The 20,571-nt window shown below is 35.6% G+C and overlaps 1 protein-coding gene across 1 annotated transcript in view; it reads left to right on the forward strand.

Annotated features, from left to right (window-relative positions):
• LOC134656340 (steroid receptor seven-up, isoforms B/C) overlaps positions 1-13,990 on the forward strand; it is a gene marked incomplete at its 5' end in the record, with an annotated part of 135,717 nt that extends 121,727 nt beyond the window's left edge. Inside the window, one exon of the mRNA XM_063511855.1 lies at positions 13,157-13,990. Within this exon, the coding sequence (XP_063367925.1) occupies positions 13,157-13,431 (275 nt within the window). The remainder of the gene's footprint in view (positions 1-13,156) is intronic.
• Positions 13,991-20,571: the final 6,581 nt, after the last annotated feature.

The following is a 20,571-nucleotide window of genomic DNA, read 5'->3' on the forward strand; positions in this document are numbered from 1 at the left end:
ATGGGTTGATCCCATAATAAAAATAGCTCATTTTAGCGAGTAGAGTCGACCCAAGCATTTCTAGTTGGTCAAACCAATTTGTCAGTAAATAAGAACCAAAAAACTATACTCATCCTTTTCTTTCGGGTGCTAGCACTAGTGAAAGAAAGTATGTTTATCTCTGTCTATGTTTGAAATGAGAAAGTCCTTTGACAAACTATACATTTAAAGTGCCATGGTGAAAGACAAGTATGTTACTTGAATATCTCAAGTTATTTCATGATGAGAGCGTAGCTTCGAAATATATACCAGCAGCTAGATTAGTGTGATTCTTAAGTACATTATTAGACATTCACCTAACTAGTGCACACTGCACATCCCTTTGAAGTTCCCGTTATTTAGAAACACTGCCCTTTTACCGCTAACAGCAGCCAGCTCCCATATAGACCCAAGTCGTGCGCCGTCGCCCATTGTACTCCACTTAATTGTTTTTAATTCCCGTGTGTATTTGTCTTTTAATTACGCCCACGGCTCGCTAATGGCCAGTGAGCAGATCACGAATTTTATTTAATTGTACAGTGATGCTGGACTTTGGATTGGGATCTGGAAACTGAACTTGGACAATTCTGTGTTGAGTTAGGTTTGCTGGTGATATTTATTTAAACCTTTGGGAAACAAACAGGCAAAAGCAACACACTTAGTAAATCAGATATTAAGTAACACATTCAAGCCACGCAGTTTCCACTAATGAATAGTAACAACTGTTGTAGCTTCCAACCTCCGTGGCGACCTGACATAGACCAACTGACTGACTGGCTGACTGGCTGACTGACATACATATTTGGAACTACGGACATTTAAATTCAAAATTAGACATGACAATGACACGACAAAATAAGATCAGTTCACGACGAAAAGCCAGACCGACCAGACAGACTGTTCAACAACTATATATATGTATTATAAACAGATATTGACAGTTTTGTGACATGTTCGTCTGATCACAGAATTTTACATTATGATGATTTTTTATGATGAATCGTGAGTTATAGTGATAGATCTCCTGTGACAGCGACATTATAAGAGAAAACAATATAACAGCAATTTCAAATTGCTAGTAACATAGTCATATTTGCCGTACCAAAGATTTTGTCATATCGTAATGGATTTTACAGTTTTGTTGATGGGTTTAATTTGATTTTTTATGTTATTTCTATTCAGAATCAGAAGTTCTTACGATCCTAATGGAAAAAATGTCCCAAGATCTTCATTTCCATTCCGTTACCATTTTTCATAGACTTTGTATGACAGTATCGGAATGGTGAACGAAAAATGTCTAGAATTTTTGGGACACTTTTTTCTCCAATCAGGATCGAAAGAGCCCGTGATTCTGAAATGAAATAACATAAAAAATCCCAAAAAAAAGTGTAGTACCTTCCTGTGTACAACTTAATTTATCAATCGCTGCTTGAAATAAAATGACTCATATATTATATATACCTACCCGTCCGTGTGTAATACTAACGTGACCTACTTAATACAAGACTGCATGTTACATTGACCAGACGAGTTCTGTAATTCAATAACACTCTGATAAATGTCATAATATCCATTAATCCTATAATTTCCCCTCATCCAATAGAATACAGCCATATATCAAAGGATAATGAAGCATTTTCGCATCCGAGCGTACGGAACAAGCCATGCCGGTGTGTCGCCTCATTTGGTTAATTCGCCTGATCTGCCTGAACACCCGCATTGCCCTAACATCCCCTAAAGGCCCGCACACATACGCCCTTCTTAATCCGGAGATACGAGATATCCACAATTAACCAGGTACAAAGTTTGCGGGGAATCACGACGCAAACTTTTAAACGCGTTTTAATGAGCCGTTTCGTTCGAAAATTTAACTTTTAATTATGGAATTTGGGAAGTTTTTTTGTGTGAAGGGTTTTAATTTAACGGTCGTCCTAATTTGTAACAATGTTTAAATGGTAGAAACTTGAAAAAAGTGGCTTGACCGACTGACTCCAAATCATGTAATGAAAAATCATAATCACTACAGTATGCTAAGATCTTTAAAACTACGCAACGGATTTTGATGCGGTTTTTTTAATAGATAGAGTGATTCAAGAGGAAGGTCTATGTATAATTTGTTAACCCGTGCGAAGCCGGGGCGGATCGCTAGTAATATATAAAGCAAAGTTTGTATTATTTTTTCTCAGATTTTTTATGACATTATTAGACATTTATTCACATTCACACAGCGTCAATAGATCACAGCATCGGGATAAAAATATGTAAATATATTTAAAAAAATATTTACATCATTTTATCAACATTACAATATTTACAATTTCTTAAACCTAGTGATAATATTTTTTTTTTCAAACTAAGTAGCGTAAGGAACTTATTCCTTAGTTTTAAACTTTAATACCTATTTTTTTATTCTAATAGCTAAATACGCGTATAATGAATTAGGTACAAAAATAGAATCCATAAAGTTCAATAAACACTAAAAATCAAAGACCCAATAAAATAAAAAAGCCAGAAACATCTAAACACGCGACAAACCGCAAATGAGGGGAGCACCCCTGCACTGCGGTCCGCGGTCCGGACCCTCCAGACCGCAATCTAACGAGCGACTTTTGGCTCGACCCACTACGCGGGACGCGGATAGATCCGGGGACAAGTGCGGGGATAGTTCATTCATTTATTTATTTAAACTTTATTGCACAAATTTAAAAAAAAAGAGTAGTAACACGTAGTACCTACAACTTAAGGCATTCTCTACCCGTCAACCATTCCGGATTAGAATTTAAGTTTTTTTATATATATATTTTAAACCTTACTTTGGCAAGAAAAATAAAGGTACTGAGTGTATGCCTCTTTAACGCTCAAAAGTTTCAATTCAAAGTTCAAAGTATTTTATTTGCGAGAGTCATGATTTTGTTTAGGAAAAAAAAATGCAAAAAGGGAGTCAAAGGTCTTGGACAAACGAGAATTGTGAGTCATGCCATGACCAACTAAATATTGAGTTACTTTCATCTAATGCAGATAAAGAAGATAAAGTATTCGTTTTTTTTTTACCCAAATAATAAACAGACCTGTGTGTCTCTAAACTTCAAATTAAAAATGTAATGTAAGGTATAAAACTCAAATATAAGACCAGCTTCAAGGTATTCATATACCTTGACACCAAGCTAAGTGGAAACCTTTTCAGTGACGTTTTAAACCATTTTTGTGACATGTTCTTGTAACATTTTGTTATATAAGCGTCCTGAATAATTATTCTTATTCTATTCTATTCAAATAAATATTGAAATGCTCGAATTCGTCCCCATGCCGACATTTCATTTGTACTTTTTTAACATTCATCCCCCGGGGAAGGATAATCGTATCAGCACACGTCACTTGCGACACCCCTGACCGCTAATCAATGAGGACCCTAACTCTATCATTATACGAGTTGATACCGTTTTGAATACGGCGAACTTCCACTTAAAACAAATAAGGTAAACGTACTAGTGCTCGACGTGCTAATGCCCAATAGATGACACCCTGCTGCCACAACTATTGACAATGACATAAGTTTCAAGATGACATGCACTGGGACCGCGTCGACCTATACATTTACCTTAGTTCGTGAAAATACGTACAATAATTAAACGTACGTAATTTATGGAAAAAGATGGAATCCACAAAAATCTGTAAATAAAATTTAAACTTTCTGTCAAAAAGAAAAGTCACTTCATTCATTTATCCTTCCTTTCCGCTAAACTACGTCCAATTAGAAAAAATATAATGGCATTTGTTTGCCGAAACTATAATATTTTTTTATAGATACAGCAACATTAATTTTATTTAGCTTTTACTATAGCAACTTTCATTTTCTAAACAATTCATAATTTTTTCACCACGCAAATAATTGTATTAAATTAGGCTTGACAGTGACACAGCTCTTAACAATAATATTTAAGGAAAAAAACTAACGACTGAATGTAATGTATAACCACCACATACACGTATATGACCACCAATCAAGAACATTTACAAAACACTAGCATTATAAAATAATAGCACACTTCTATGAAAGAATTACTTTCATACAAAATAGGCACAAAAATAATCATAGATTGCGCAAAAATATAATTACAATGATAGAAATTGCAAAAAGGGTGACTTTTATATTTGTAATATAGAACCACAACAGAAACGTCGCAATGATTGTTAGGCGCGTGCAACATGACGGCTCCGAGATGAAAATTACATGCTGTCGGTTGTGAGGCTAAAAGGTATGATTATTTGCTACTGTGCGCTGGGGTCTGGGGACCTATTCCGTGTTTTTTTTAAGCTTATGTTACAATTCTTGTGGTTAAGTTGTCATATCATAGTATCATACAGGCGCTTTGGCTTCGGGTTGGAAGTTAATTTTGTATTTTTCTTTATGAACTCATCAAGTCAATTCTTTACAACAATGTTAGCCATATAAAAACCATCAGTACACGCTTACCTTTCTTCTCCGCCAGGTGGCTGATTTCCATGAAAATGTCAACATTCGAATATCGAACCCAAACATCGAATACTGAACTTTGATCTGATATAAAGTGGGCCTATTTCGTGACCGCCTTTAAGAACTTTTGTACCCCAGCACCTTTTCTACCAAGCAATCTACCCTGCTACTTACTTAGCTGTAAACCTCGTGAATCCGGCCTCCACCATTTTCAAAAGAATCTTACAACTGAATCGGCATAAAAATTCCATTTACTTAATTATTGAACCTCCTCACAAAATTTCTCGAGAATCGGCTGAGAAATGCTACCTAAAGGATAACAAGACAACATCCGAACATGCGAAAGCATTTATGCCCAAGCTGAAATGGAGTCCATCGCTTTACTCGGTCAAAATAAGGGCAATTGACGGCGCGCGAACTTGCATGCGATTCTAGTTACTTTGCGGACCATTGAGGTTACAACAATTCAGCCGACCGATCAAATAACGCAACGTAATGAAACCCGCAATCCCGAAAGTAGAAGGGGCAGAGGCCGCCCCCTACGACATGGATGAGCGCAGTGTCGAAAGATTTGAGAACGATAGGCGCAAGCCCTGACATGACGCAAAATAGAGAAGAATGGCGCAAAATGATACGGAGAGCCGACCCCAAACCCTAGGATATGGGGTAAACGCTAAGATGATGATGATGAATGAAACCCGCCGCATGCGAGTCTAAATGAGCCCTATTAAGTCTAGCAACTTTAGCTGTGTAAGCGACCTTTTTAAGTTCACATTTACATTGGTTCCCAGTCAAATCGAGTCTCGATTCGAACACAAACATTACCAAGATGGCATCTCGGTGACAAACGCCGGGTCCCATTGTGGGTGCTAAATTTGTTTCGCTATTTCGATCTCCTTAGAGATTATATTGTAAGGAAGCCATTGTTAACTGTATTGTGATTTAAATTATAGGTTATGTTATCGTCTTCACATTGTTATAGAAGAAATATAGAGGTAGAAAGTTGGTTTTGAGTGTTTTGAGGCTAATTTCATCCAAGTGGATGGCATTGTAAAATCCATAAAACTACTTTTTATAGTTAATTTTTTTATTCAGGTAATTAAAACATCCATATTTAATCTAAATTATAAAATTATCGTTAAATCAATAGGGTTTGTCTCGATAGATTTAATTTTCCATAATATATACAAATTAGATAGTAAGACAGATTAGATAGTAAATAAGCCCAATAAATAAACACACAACTTTGGCGTAAATAAATGTATTTTCTTTCTTTCTTTCACATGGAACTTAAGAATCGTTCATATTCATTTAACTTTCGGACATCTTAAATTCTAACACGAAAATAATTTACATTCCTGTTAAAAACCTTAATTAACCATCAGTGGCCCTTTTTTTCATGGACATGAACAAGCCTTAGTATCAAATGCCACAAAGCATAGGCCGTGTATTAAAAAAAAACATTCAGAGATACTCATGTCCGCGTCACTTATAATAAGATACGATCTAACAGACATTCAAAAACAAACTTACTTTTACCGTTAGAAAAACCGATATCGGAAACAAATGTTCTCAAAAGACGCTGCTGCGGCGGCATTCATAACGTTGTACGAACACCTTTGTTACACTAATACCCGCTATTCCATTCTACAAGATCATCCTAATGTTTGCAAAGTAAACATCTGTCGTACAGTCTATCTATGAGACCAGTTTAATTTCATCCTTAAAGATATGTGAAGTAAGGTTGAGATTTAGATATTGGTTGTTGCCCGGTGTACCGCCTATGTTGTGTTTGAGTAACCGCCTCTTTGAGGCATTGACGGATTTTGTATTCAGTTGATCGAATTACTGTAGAATTTAAACTATTGATAGTAGAATGTGGCAGAATGTTATTTATAGAAAATTCTAAATAAAAAACATCGCAGGCGCTTAGATTAGCTCTTAGATAAGTACCTACTTTTAACTACATTCTACAAATTCATGCATAAGTTGCAATGCAGTCAAAAAATCACATTAATATTCACAGATTATCAGAGGTCAAACAGGTCTTAGTATCAAATATATAAAAAAAAACATTTTGTTTTTATTTATTTATTTGTAGTTTAGAAGATTGTCACAAAACTATATTCAAGTTGGTTAGACTGTCTTAAAAAATCATAACCCCAAAAAAGCATAAAAACTGTAACCCGCATATAGTTTAATAAGGGATAATTATATATTTTATAAAAGATAGAGCGTGAACGATGAATGAATGAGTGAATGAAACGAATGCGGGCTCGATTTAACTCGCTCGATTATCACCCTTTACTCTAATGAACGATAAATTGAACATTATGTATCGAAAGCAAGCGATTGATGACACTTGAAATCATACAATTTATTACAATTGTAGATGTAGATATACATACATATGTAGGTATATATTTTATACTTTGTTTGAATAACAAAGACCTATAACCTCTGCCAACACTTTTGTCTTAATCCGAATCAGATTTCATAATGCAAGAAGATAAAGGATTTAAAACTCGTTAGATGCCATGACATGACCGATAGTAATGAAAGTGTAGGTATTATATTGTACACCCATGAAAACTAAAGTTTATTTTTTTAATTTCTTAATGTCTCACTGCTGGACAAAGGCCTGCTACTTTTCAGCCTTGATTTACAAAGATATCTTGCTTGATAGCAAAACACGAGTTGCGTTTGTATTTGGAAACCAAACATAGTGTGACAAAATCGGGGACAAAATATTGAAACCGTTGATTATATGCGCCTTAAGCTTGCGTTCCCAAAGTACTCCTAATAAAAATAAAAACAGATCGAGCTCAAGCTCATGAGCTCATCTCGTTTTCATTGAAAGAGTTTGCATCATAAAAACTTGTATTTTAAAAATGCTTTAGAATTGAAACCATAACGATTTGCCTCAAAAAAAGTATGCTAAATAAAATCTCTTGGGTTTGATGACGAAAATGATCGCCAATTCGGCGCCAAGCTCATTCGTTGGAGTTCATTAATGCTGATGGGACATTGATTCAGCAGGTCGCATCGTTTAACCCCGCCATCAATACTATTTAAGCCACTAACTGCTTGCTTCGACGAAACTGATTCATTTCGGGGTACACTGTATTATGAATATACATTGTTAACAGTACCTGCTGTACACATATATATGAACCTTATGTTTACTATGTTTTAGTTCATTTTCCTTATTAAAATAATATATTTACGCATATAGGTACAATCCGTTTCCTTTCATTACAATCGTGTAGAATATATTCATATTAAAATTTATCATTTCATTAGTGTTTCCACTAACTTAAGGAGTTCCACTTCTTTCTGTATATTATGCTTTTTGCGCCATTACAAGTCAAACATTCCACAGTCTTTTTGTTTTCAACATAGTTTAGGTACTTCGAAGTTTCAAATTCCTTTTAGTCCAGAATGGATTAAATCCGAATTTAGACGTTTTTCCCTCTTTGTTTTTCCAATACAAATAACTCCTCATTTATCTGTCTGACACATTCTTGCAAACCTCCGTCATCATCGTTTCATTCATTCAATTCATTCACTCGTTCGTTCACCAGGGCACCAAGTTATTACATTGTTAGGCGCAGGGTTAACAGGCGATACTGATCCCTGTTCTGTAGCAAAGCGTATACCTTTTGAATCGGGGGATCAGAGAGGTGAGGGGGCTTGGTCAATGGAATTAGTGCTTGTTTAATTGATGTTTTGTAGACAATTGTTGATCAAATCGTTATGGATTTTAATGAACAATTGTTCCCAAGACCACGAGTTTGGCCCATCCAGCATGATTAACTGCAGACAGAGTTCTAGTCTAGGTATGGTTTCGATAAATGATCTTGAATGGTACAGTCACCTGCAATAATATGTTACACAACGAAGGCCACAAAAATATCTGACACGATCTTATTTGTAGGAACATACGAGCGTGTCATATATTTTTACGGCCTTCGGAGAGTAATATACTAATGCAGGTGACTGTACCACTCGTGCTTGGAATTAAAGGAAAATGTACGTTAAGGTATCTCAAAACAAACACGTTTATTAGCTTTTTCCATGAATCATATGTCAAAGTACATGTTGGTCAAGCTACCGCGATACAGTTTAATTGCAACTCAACTGAAGCGTCGGAATTTAAGGTAAAAACAATGAAACTATAGTAATTAAATATGTGTACAAAACGCGGGAGTTAAAACGTTAAACTTTTGTTTACTTTTACATTTACGAAACGAACTTCCTAATATACCTACATATCTGTCATCGTTAAATATTAGATACCTAATCTATACCAATGAAAACGTAAGCGAGGGAATGAAGCACGTAATTTTCTCATTAAGGATTTATAAAGACCAACTGGTCGTTTTAATTACTTGAGGCTATTCGGAGTTTAAAAATTAACTTCTTTAACCGTTGGTGTTTTGAAAGATAAAATCAAATATATAGGTACTGTTTAAATTTCGGTATGGTGTAGATATTGGTTATTGAATAGTAGGGTTTTAAAACTTTTAAATAAATCTGGGATCGGTGAGATTGAAGTTTGTGGGAAAATAAGTTGATGTTCAAGTGATGTAAATAATTATATGAATAAGTAATGTTTAACTTATACATATCAAGGGGATTAGTCTCTTTGATGTATATCAGTAGATACAATACAAAGTGTAGGCATGAAATTCAAAGAATTTTTTTATTTTTTTTTCCAATATATATAGTGCGATGATAGAACAAAGTACCCAGCCGCATCTGTCTCTTTATATGTAGCTTATGTTTGCGATAAACTCAAAAACTACTGAATGGAATTTCATGCGGTTTTCATCTATCAATAGAGTGATTCTTGAGGAAGGTTTAGGGTAACCCGTGCGAAGCCGGGGCGGGTCGCTAGTATATTATAAGTACAGATTCAAAATTCAAATTCTATTACCCGCACAAATATGAAATCTTACCCCCGACGTCACTGCGCACGGTAGTGCACAGCCAAGTCCACAAACGCCCAAGATTTCGACAGATGCTTACAATGAATCTAACCTAGTTCCCCATGAATCTATTAATTGTAATTCATGTGTCCACGCCTTCCACCGTCTCGGGACATGACGCAACGAGACAATTGCGATCACTTGTACTAATTGTCCGTTAAATGGTCACAGCTGCTTGTAATTGATGGCCACCCGAGTAAGGCGTATGGAAATATTGGGAGTAAAATAAATAAAATTGTACTAACAATAAATAATTTTGCTGCTTGGTAAATGAACTTGGCGTTATCTTTATAGCTGTTGATTGTTGAATTTAAAAAACCGGCCAAGTGCGAGTCAAACTCGCGCACAAAGGGTTTCATACTATTACGCAAAAAACGGCAACATACATCATCAAAATTTAAACTGTCTAGCTATCACGGTTCATAAGTTAGAGCCTGGTGACAAACAGACGGACAGACAGGCAGACACATAGCACAGACGGACATCGAGTCTTAGTAATAGGGTCCCGTTTTTACCATTTGGGTACGAAACCGTAAAAACTTTACTCATGCCTTTGGGTGCTAGCGTAAAACAAACACAGTATGATTCTGTCTTATTTTTTTTATTATTTTTATCTAAAAAAAATACTTATATGTCTAGGTATACAAAAGTTTCGCCAAACTGTAGACATTATTAAATTGTACGACGGGACTTAATCGCGCGTTGTACAATTTAATAATGTGTAAAAATCGTGAAAGTTTTATCAGTGTTAAACTGTAGACAGTTTATGTTTGAAATGAGACAGTCCCTGGCCAAACTGTATCTCCCAAATACAAATTACAAAACATAAGACGTAGACCAATCTAATTATTCCATAACACTAATTATGTCTTGCCAGACGTCTGTACACTGTTGTTCGCATCATTTCAGCCACAATAAAAATATATTAATGTCGCCCGCAAATGTAGCCAGCCCCTAATCCGATTAGGGGTGTTCACGGGTTATTATCTGCGGTTTTTGGGGTTCCGTAGGTCCGAAAAATGTTTAAACGAAAGTTAGAAACTCTTGAGTCTGCCTGCAGTTAGGACCAATTTAGTGTACATGTTATTATATCGTTTCAAAGTTATTCAATACATTGAAAAAAAAAATAAGTTATGTGTAGGATCAAATACTGTTTTTTGGGGGGACAGAACTTTATTAGGACATAAAAAGACGATAAGATTTACAGTAAAATTAAATAAACTAAACTCTATGTATTAAAAAACATGAAGTAATCTTATAAATAAAAGACTTTTTTTGTTTCACTGTCCCATCACCCGTCAACCAGGAGTCAACAGTAGCAGAGTTTGTTCGAAGAATTTTTGTAGGGTTATAATAGTGCGCGGCAGGGACACAAAATTTCATATCAGCAATCAAAAACAGCCTTGCGTGCAAAAAGTGTTTATGGCATGGCACCCAAATTGTATAATAAGCTGCCCAAATTAATAAGAGAATCTGAAATCTTTATTTAAGAAATATTTGTTGGACTTTTTGGTACAAAATGCTTTTTACTCATTGAAAGAATTTTTAGACTATATGCCGCAGGTTTTATAGTATAATGTAGTATTTAAATATCGTGTATTACTTTTGCATGCTGCATGGTAGGTCATAAGAATCTAGTCATAGTTATAGGTAGTAGGTATTCAATATTTCTATGCCTATTCAGGCAGGATGTGCTGTTCAAAAATTGTTTCTTTTTTTACATCTTTATTGTACCACATTCAAGAAATAAATGATTATGATTAGCTTCGATCAACACGGGCTTCCGACAGGTCGGAAGGGATAGGCCCAAGCGATATCTTGACATTCAAATCATTCTGCCATTTTTCGCGGGGGGGAACGTGCACACAGTCGCACTTCTCACACACTTGCATACAAAATCCAATCTGTAAAGACGACACAAATACATAGAAAATGACACCCTACACAGACAAATCGTGCACACCTCGATCTGTTTTTGTGTACGGACGAGTCACAAGTGTCACAACACGCACACTAACACATTTTCGTCAAGAGATGAGAAGTCGGATTTGTTGCTCGATCGATCCGCGATTTGTACTGGGCGAGAAAAATCGATAAATCCAGCAATTACATGAGACTAAAATATAATAATTGTGTTTAAATATAATTAAACGTATGACATGTAAAAAAAATATTACGTGTGAAATGTAACACCTTCTTTTTGTAACTTTGATGTCCCCGACCTCTTTTTACAACAAAAAACCGAGCAATTAGGCATTTTTTCTGCTGCTGTGATCACTCGCGCGTCTGGGCTCGGTCTAGTTAAAAATCCGAGCGCAACTAGTTTTATTACCCGCGCTAGATCAGTTGATCTTGTACCTAGGCAGAGGGGAAATAGTGCGAATGCCGCATCCCTTTCGTGTTGATCGAAGATGATTAGGGTTGACATGTCCAATTTACATCACCATACTTAATTCAATCTCTACTGACAGTGACAGATTTTTTAAATACCACAGTAAATAAAATTAAACAAAATGAACCCGTCCCGGAGAGTTCAGTTCGCGCTTAACCAGTTTTTATACTGGGGGAAGGATTACATTTGTGTCTTGTAGATTTGTTTCTGAAACTTTTCCCTTTATCGAAATTTTGAGTGATGCAATTCATTCGGATGCATCCAAGTGGAAATTGTCGTTTGTTGGTGTTTCATTGAGCAATCCCATTTATATTATAAAGCTTGACAACATGAATTTAAGTGTCGATCAATCGTGACTTGGCATAAAATATAATTTTGACTTTAGTTTTGCAATTGCCCTTTATGCTACGTTTACACGAAATTAGTATTTGTCATTAGTACTAAATCACTAGTAGATATTTGTTAGTATGTGACCAGTAGCTGTTTTGTAAATCGGTAAAATAATGGTTTTAATACGACTTTGTGTAATAGGTATCATGTAAATGTTTTTTTTATATGTATTTTTAGATAAGCGATAAGTTTATTAATGTAAATAACCCTAAAAGTAACTAGTTTATTTATTATTATTATGTAAAATCCTATGTTAGATACGGAGATTCGTCTGCCTTGTATTGTATGTAGGTATATTTTATCCACCCTTCAAACAATTTACTGAACGAGCATCATAACTGTTTCTATGCCATTTAATTCGTGCATTTGTTAACGGAAGTACATTATAAAAACATTTAAACTGAAATAAAATAGAGTAATGCTCAATTTACATCAAAACAACCGTATTTTTTGTCCTGATGCGATATTCTGGATATATTTACGAGGTGCTTGTATATTTTCAACGTTACATTAGCAAATAAACGTAAATATGGTGTCTATTGTTGGAATTAGGTTTAATCCGTTGATATGTTAACCATAGGTAATAGCCGTAACATATACACCGCACCGTTCAAGGTCACGGTGCGCGAGAAAAAGATATCAGAGGGCCTACCGCGAACCACGTTCGACATGTTGCCTCTCTGTCGCACTTGTAAATTCGTACGTAAGTGTAATAGGGAGGTAACACGTCGAACGTGGTTCGCGGTAGGCCCTCTGTTACTCGCTCTCACTTATGGGTGCGGCGCACCATGGTCGCAGTGCACACTGCACTGTAGTATGTTACGACTTTAAAATTAGTTTAAGAATATTGTTGTACCTTTTCTCTTCCTAAAGTTGACGTTTCTTTTACAGATGCCTGCGGCCTGTCGGACGTGTCCCACATAGAGAGTTTACAAGAAAAGTCTCAGTGCGCCCTCGAAGAGTACTGCAGAAGTCAATACCCGAACCAGCCCACAAGGTTCGGGAAACTCTTACTCCGACTGCCCTCGCTCCGAACCGTCAGCTCCCAAGTCATTGAGCAACTGTTCTTCGTGAGGCTCGTAGGGAAGACGCCCATAGAAACCTTGATCAGGGATATGCTGCTGTCAGGGAGCTCGTTCTCCTGGCCTTACATGGCGAGTATGTGACACACGATGTGGAGACAGCTGGCGGCCGCCTGATCCTCGCCGTACGGCTTCCCGCCGTACTTGCCCAGCCAGCGGTTCGATCCGTTCCAACGATTCCAGCGAGAAGTCCCCGAAGACGCCGTCACCAGCTCCAGCGAGCTCCAAGAGTCAGAAGAATACTTCGGATCCAGGAGCAGGGACAGCGAGCGAACTGAATGCCCAACCTTCGATCCCATATCAGCTTTCTACCCCCCGAAAACGACTGAGAGCCTGCAGGATTTTGAGACGCAAAGTGACACTCAGAAGAACGCTAAGACTTCCATGATGATAGACAACCTGCTAAATCTACGGCCCGAACCGTGCGACATGAAATGAACGTTTAGTGGTCTAATAGTTCAAGTTTTTTTGTTCCTCTGTAAAAATACTTAGGTTTTTAACTGTACATAAAATGTTTTATTGTAATATAGTTATGATAAGGTGCGAAAGGCATAGAAGTTTTCTACGATGTTTGTGATAGGTCGGAGGAATCCTTTTTATTATCCATTGCGTTGAATGGTCCTTGTATAATATGCGAGCGCCTTAAGAGGAAAGGGGACGGCCGTTTCTCCATACAAACGTAGTCCCCATTTTCCTCTCTGGATATTAACATTATGGAAAACGTTTTAACATAATTGGATGTATATTAACCATAGTTTATGCCCCTACCTTTGACTGTTTTCGATTTTTTGATTATAAGTAGTAAAAATTAGGAGAGGAAACAGATTTCGTACAAATTTTTAAATGCTCCTAACTCATAAAATATGTACAACAAATTGTGTCAACATATTTTCAATAATGTTAATATCCAGATAGGAAAATGAGGACTATGTTTGTATGAAAAGGCAATTTCGCGCGGGTCCTCCAATTTCGTCTTTTAAGAGTCAATGGATAGGGAATTATTTATATTTTCTTCTCTAAAGCCAATGAGGTTTTTATATCAAATCGATTTATATGATAAAAGGCAATAAGATTACATCGGTCGTGCAATGTTGGTGTGTATGTAGTAATAGTGTAGATACTTAGTCAACGACATAGTTCTTGGATATTTTTTATTTCACAGTGGTGCTCTCTGGTAATTATTTATTCAGAATAAATATGAGATTTGTATGGCACTACCAAAATAACTTGAACCTCTTCTCACAGAAATTATTGGTTAAATGATTTAAAAGTTGCATCAATGTAAGAATAATACAAAAAAGAGATTGATTTTAAGTAAAAGTAAAACAGCACGGGAAATTTATATTAAAAGTATTTTGGTAGAGCCTAACAGCCGTATTCGAACAATAAGATACGTCAAATATTAGATATTGAAACGACATGGATCGGATATGTCAGTGTCAAAGAAGTGTCAAAAGTGACGGTTCTTCAAACACTCACATATCCGATCATATTGTTTCAATATCTAATATTTGACGTATCTTATTGTTCAAATACGGCTGTTAAGCAATAATTTGGTTCAATAAGTTTTGGCGTTATTTTGTAAACTGTAAATATTTATACTTGGTACATGTCTACTTACATAATTCCGTGAAAGCATTTATTGTATCGTTCCTTAACTTTTTTAGAGTTTTACGTTTTATATTATTGAAAAAATAGCTTTCATAGAAAGATTTTTTATTATAATAAACACTGCAGTTTATTTTCTATTTCTTAAAAGATTTCTTAGTGAGAAAATAACTATATTTGTGTAAAAGGATTTTTACCTAACAAAATCATAAGGGTGACTAGTACAGAATTAATTTTATTTATATCTAATAACAGATTTAATTACACAAATGTAGTTGGCATACATTTAATGCGTTTCTGAATGATAAACTTAGTGCTATTCAGTACTTTACAGTACATAATTATGGTGCTAGTTTACCGCACTAGAGACATAATTAGCACATTACGTAACTATGTCGAAAATTTTAAGGGTAATATGTACTGTAAAACGTTGTACAATACAAGTGCGAATAGGTATTTATTTCGCAACTCGTGTCGATTTAAAACGCGTTCGAAGGGAGTGGAATTTATAGCCACTCGTTGCGAATTTCCCATTTTTTTCGCACTTGTATCGTAAATGTAACTACCCTTATGATTCAATCAGTCAGCTCTGTTACAAGATTTTATAATATGCACAATTCTTGATTTAAATTTTCATTTTCAACTACCGTTTAACGAAACATTATTGAAATTGTTTTGATACTTACTGTTATTTATACAAAATATTGCTTCGTACTTTCTCAATCTAATAGGTTTTATTTAGAATGATTGTTTTATCAACATACTTTGTTTTAATTGCATTTGTTTGTAAAGCATTTAATTCCTTAAAAAAATTCAGTGTCAGCCATTGGTGTTCCTTATTACTTGGGTGAGGAACTTGCAGTGTTCTACTGGCCTTCATGTGTATATCGCTTAAAGCGGCTTAATTTTTATGAAAATATTTATTTTATATGAGATTAAAACAATCCTTCTAAATAAAACTACAACTAATGTCGTAATGACATGTCTCCTGCCAAATCTGTAATATAGATAAAGCAGTTTTAAAGTGCGCAGCCCTAAATCTAAAGACTCTTACCAACGTAACGCACGCAATCATGGCAAATAGTCCGTAGATTTGAAGCTGGCCCGAACGGCTTATCCTTTGTCTTACACTTTTATTAGGTTTGTGTGCGTTGCGTCAGTAAGACTACTTTAGTGCGTATTTTAAAACTAGCTTATCTCTAAATGTAAAAAAGCAATGTAGGTATTTATTCGCAATAATGTACAGTGAAGGTGTAACATAGGTCGGTGTGTATGAGACTGGATGAATTGTATGATGTTGATGTCTGGAGTAATGTTGAGGAATAAAAAAATGTCTCTCTGGATTTCGATACGTTTGTTTCAATTAAACCTGCATCGTTATACTAGAATTTTAATCCTACCATGATAGGCGCAATTAAGTATGAGGTAGAACTGGTCCACTTAAATTGTCTAAGTTGAGTCCTTTCAGGAAAGTAGGCACCTATTATGTAGGTATACAGGGCGTCCCACGGCGATGCCACATGGGAGGGAAAGTACCTTAAATATCATAGATAGCATATTTTGCTGAAAGAAGACTTCATTTTATTTTTAAAACTTAGTAAAGTTGCATTCATACTTTTTTAATTTTTTTTGAAAAAAAAATGTATGGAAAAAAATTTATCGCGTCATTGGAGGAAAAGTACCTTAATTATTGTAAATGAACATCTTACTGAAAGAAGACATTATTTCGATTTAAAAAAACAAGTTGAATTGCATTTTAAATAATTTCATGGTTAAACCGGGAATCGAACCCGCTACACGAGAAAAAAAAATACCTTGTAGCTTTGTCATACCGATCGAAAGGCTTCAATGTGAGAATTATTTTTTTGCCAAATTATTTTTTTTTCTCGTGTAGCGGGTTCGATTCCCGGTTTAACCATGAAATTATTTAAAATGCAATTCAACTTGTTTTTTTAAATCGAAATAATGTCTTCTTTCAGTAAGATGTTCATTTACAATAATTAAGGTACTTTTCCTCCAATGACGCGATAAATTTTTTTCCATACATTTGTTTTTCAAAAAAAATTAAAAAAGTATGAATGCAATTTAACTAGGTTTTAAAAATAAAATGAAGTCTTCTTTCAGCAAAATATGCTATCTATGATATTGAAGGTACTTTCCCTCCATGTGGCATCGCCGTGGGACGCCCTGTATACTACTGATTAACAAGAAACATACGGAAGTAAGGAGGGTAAGTATTTTGCAAGAATTAAAAGTCCTAGACCCCTATTCGAGATGTACAAGTACAGACAGTACAGATTTCGCGTCCACTTCAATTCAACAGTTGATTGAATCGCATGTTCATCAACTGCGGATAATATCATTTGGTGCAACCAATAATACAACAAAAATCAAATTTGTTTTATTACTACTTTAAGGTTTATAATGGTTTGGTTTGGTTGTCACCTGACTGTGGATTGCTAAATGTCAAATTTTGACTGTTCCGATTCAATGGGAGTTCAACACGATACATCAAACGTCGCTTGTCGAAAACCCCTCCTGCATCTTAAACTAAAATTAATGCGAAATGAATAATCGATGATAGGTATACTCTTAATTAAGCAGTTAACGTTATAAATAAATAAACACACGAATTTTCCTAATGGCATGACATCTCATAAGCCCCTCATATCTCCCCAATCAGAACACTTGATTGCCACATAGGAAATTCCCATGCACAGAGCCGTGGCGTGAGCGGCCGCCGCACGCGAGCCCGCGGACACGTGGGAAGACTAATTACTGTTGTCGTAATTATCTGTTGACGGATACTTTGTAAGGTGGGGTAGTACCAATTATACTTATTTTACACTTTGTGGGGTAGAATCCTAAACCGTTTTAGCAGCATTCCATGAAAACGGCAGGTTTTTCATCTTTTTTTAACAACATTCTTTTATTTATGCAACGTCTACGTGTAACACAAAGTATTGGCGTATTTTGCATGCGATTCGCTTACGAAATAAATAAATAAATATTATAGGGACATTCTTACATAAATTGATTAAGTCCCACGGCCACGGTAAAGTCAAGAAGGCTTGTGTTGTGGGTACCCACACAACGATATACAGTGAAACCTGGATAAGTGAGATCTCAAGGGACGAGCAGATTTGTCTCACTTAAAGAGGTATTCCACTTACCCAGGCTCTCAGTTAGCCAGGTACAAATACATTTCTGTCTCATTTACAGAGGGTCCCACTAATAGAGGTGAGAATAGAGGATATATTACAGTTATAGAGGTGGTTAATAAGGTATTTTGTAATTATCTTTAAAAATAAATAAGATAAAATAATCCTTGTCCCTAAATATTTTTTAAATCTGTTTAAATATATCTTTGAATTTATTTTGAATGATTCTCCATAGGTTATATTTTTTCAATTTTTGATACGGACTTCATTGCGTCTTAGAAATCTATTAAATGAAAATTTGTTTATTCGTGTTACTATCAAGATATCAGCTTTTGTTTCGATAGTTTTAACTAAGTACATAAAGTACCTAAATGAAACTTGAAGTCGTTTAGACCCAATTAAGCAAATGCGGAATTTGTGGATAGACTAAGATTTAGTAAGAATACGGAAATTGATCAATAAAGTCCAAGTTAGAGAGGTCATAGATTGACGTTATCTCAGATACAAAGGTCAATTCCTATTAAATTCTATAAAAACAATTAGGAAAATGTGATCTTATAAATATAGTCTCAGTAAAAGAGGTAAAATACACTCTCTGTCTCAATTATAGAGGTAAATGTGACTTTAAAATCACAACAACTAATCCCAGTTATAGAGGTTCGTTTTTTCTCACTGACAGAGGTAATTCAGTGCTAAAGTGTCGGGACCGCACCATGAGTCCCAGCTATAGAGGTTTCTCACTTATCCAGGTCCCACTTAACCAGGTTTCACTGTACATATATGTAATATACAAATACTTAAATACGAGTACATAGAAAACATTCATGACTCAGGAACAAATATCTTTGCTCATCACACAAATAAATACCCTTACCGGGTTTTGAAACCAGGACCATCGGCTTCACGGGCCGATTTCAGGGTTGGTCCCATAGTAAAAGTTGCTTAGTATCCCAAAACCTCCCTGGCAACGGGAATGCAGTTATTTTTTAGCCACCGTGTATAATTTCACTGAAGATGGTAAGTTCCAACAATATTCCATCCTTACTTGGTAGATATTCCACCAATTCGCACGAAGCGCTTTGCTTCCTCGCACGGGCGTAGCCAGGTTTTAGTATCGGGGGGGTTCAAGAAAATAAAAGCGGCCAAGTGCGAGTCGGAGTCACCCATGAAGGGTTCCGTATTTAGGGGATTTATGACGTATTAAAAAAAACTACTTACTAGATCTCGTTCAAACCCATTTTCGGTGGAAGTTTGCATGGTAATGTACATCATATATTTTTTTTCGTTTTATCATTCTCTTATTTTAGAAGTTACAGGGGGGGGGGACACACATTTTACCACTTTGGAAGTGTCTCTCGCGCAAACTATTCAGTGACACTGAATCAGTGTAGAAAAAAATAATATTAGAAACCTCAATATCATTTTTGAAGACCTATCCCATACCTACCATAGATACCCCACACGTATGGGTTTGATGAAAAAAAAAATTTGAGTTTCTGTTCTAAGTATGGGGAACCCCCAAAATTTATTGTTTTTAGGGTTCCGTAGCCAAATGGCAAAAAACGGAACCCTTATGGATTCGTCATGTCTGTCTGTCTTTTTTCTATTTTTGTGTGAAAATCTTAATGCGGTTCACAGAATACATCTACTTACCAAGTTTCAACAGTATAGTTCTTATAGTTTCGGAAAAAAGTGGCTGTGACATACGGACGGACAGACGGACAGACAGACAGACATGACGAATCCATAAGGGTTCCGTTTTTTGCCATTTGGCTACAGAACCCTAAAATCGACTAAAAGTACATAAAATAACCCTTATACAAGAAAAATATTAGAGATGTGAAAAATACATACAGAAAAAAATTCCTCAGAGGAATTGGGGAGTCCTTTTTCGAGTAGTGGGACAGTATAAACTATAAGCTAAATAAAAAAATAACGTTCTGTTATATATCGCAGAAACACAGAATATTACAAAATTAATCTTCTGTTTTTCTTTTTAAATATATCCACTACTTCATTCGCATCAATTTCGATCCGATAAAATTTAGACCGCGGACTTTTGTCGCAATGACGTCACAATAGGGTAGTCTGGGGAGTTAATGGAGCGGTGTTAATTAATACGCCTTTGTTAATTAAATTAAAAAATCAGGCATCCACGGTATAAATTACCTATAAGTTAATTGTCAATTGATTGTTGATACATCGATATCGACGTTGTTCTTTCGTTAACTGACTCTCCGTAACAGATCAAGAGTTTTTTTAAATGACTCGCGGTTAGGCTACGTCTTCTATCAGAACATATCCACTTCAAAAAGGAAAGCTTCTATCCACCTCGATGGGATGTTATTGGTGCATATTTGAAAAGTATGTTATCAAAGCAGGATTTATAAAGGTTGCTTGGATTTATTTGTATTGACTTATATGTAATTTATATCGTGAATGCCTGATTATTAAA

The sequence above is a fragment of the Cydia amplana genome, chromosome 18 (assembly GCF_948474715.1).
Source record: "Cydia amplana chromosome 18, ilCydAmpl1.1, whole genome shotgun sequence".
NCBI classification, from domain to species: Eukaryota; Metazoa; Arthropoda; class Insecta; order Lepidoptera; family Tortricidae; genus Cydia; species Cydia amplana.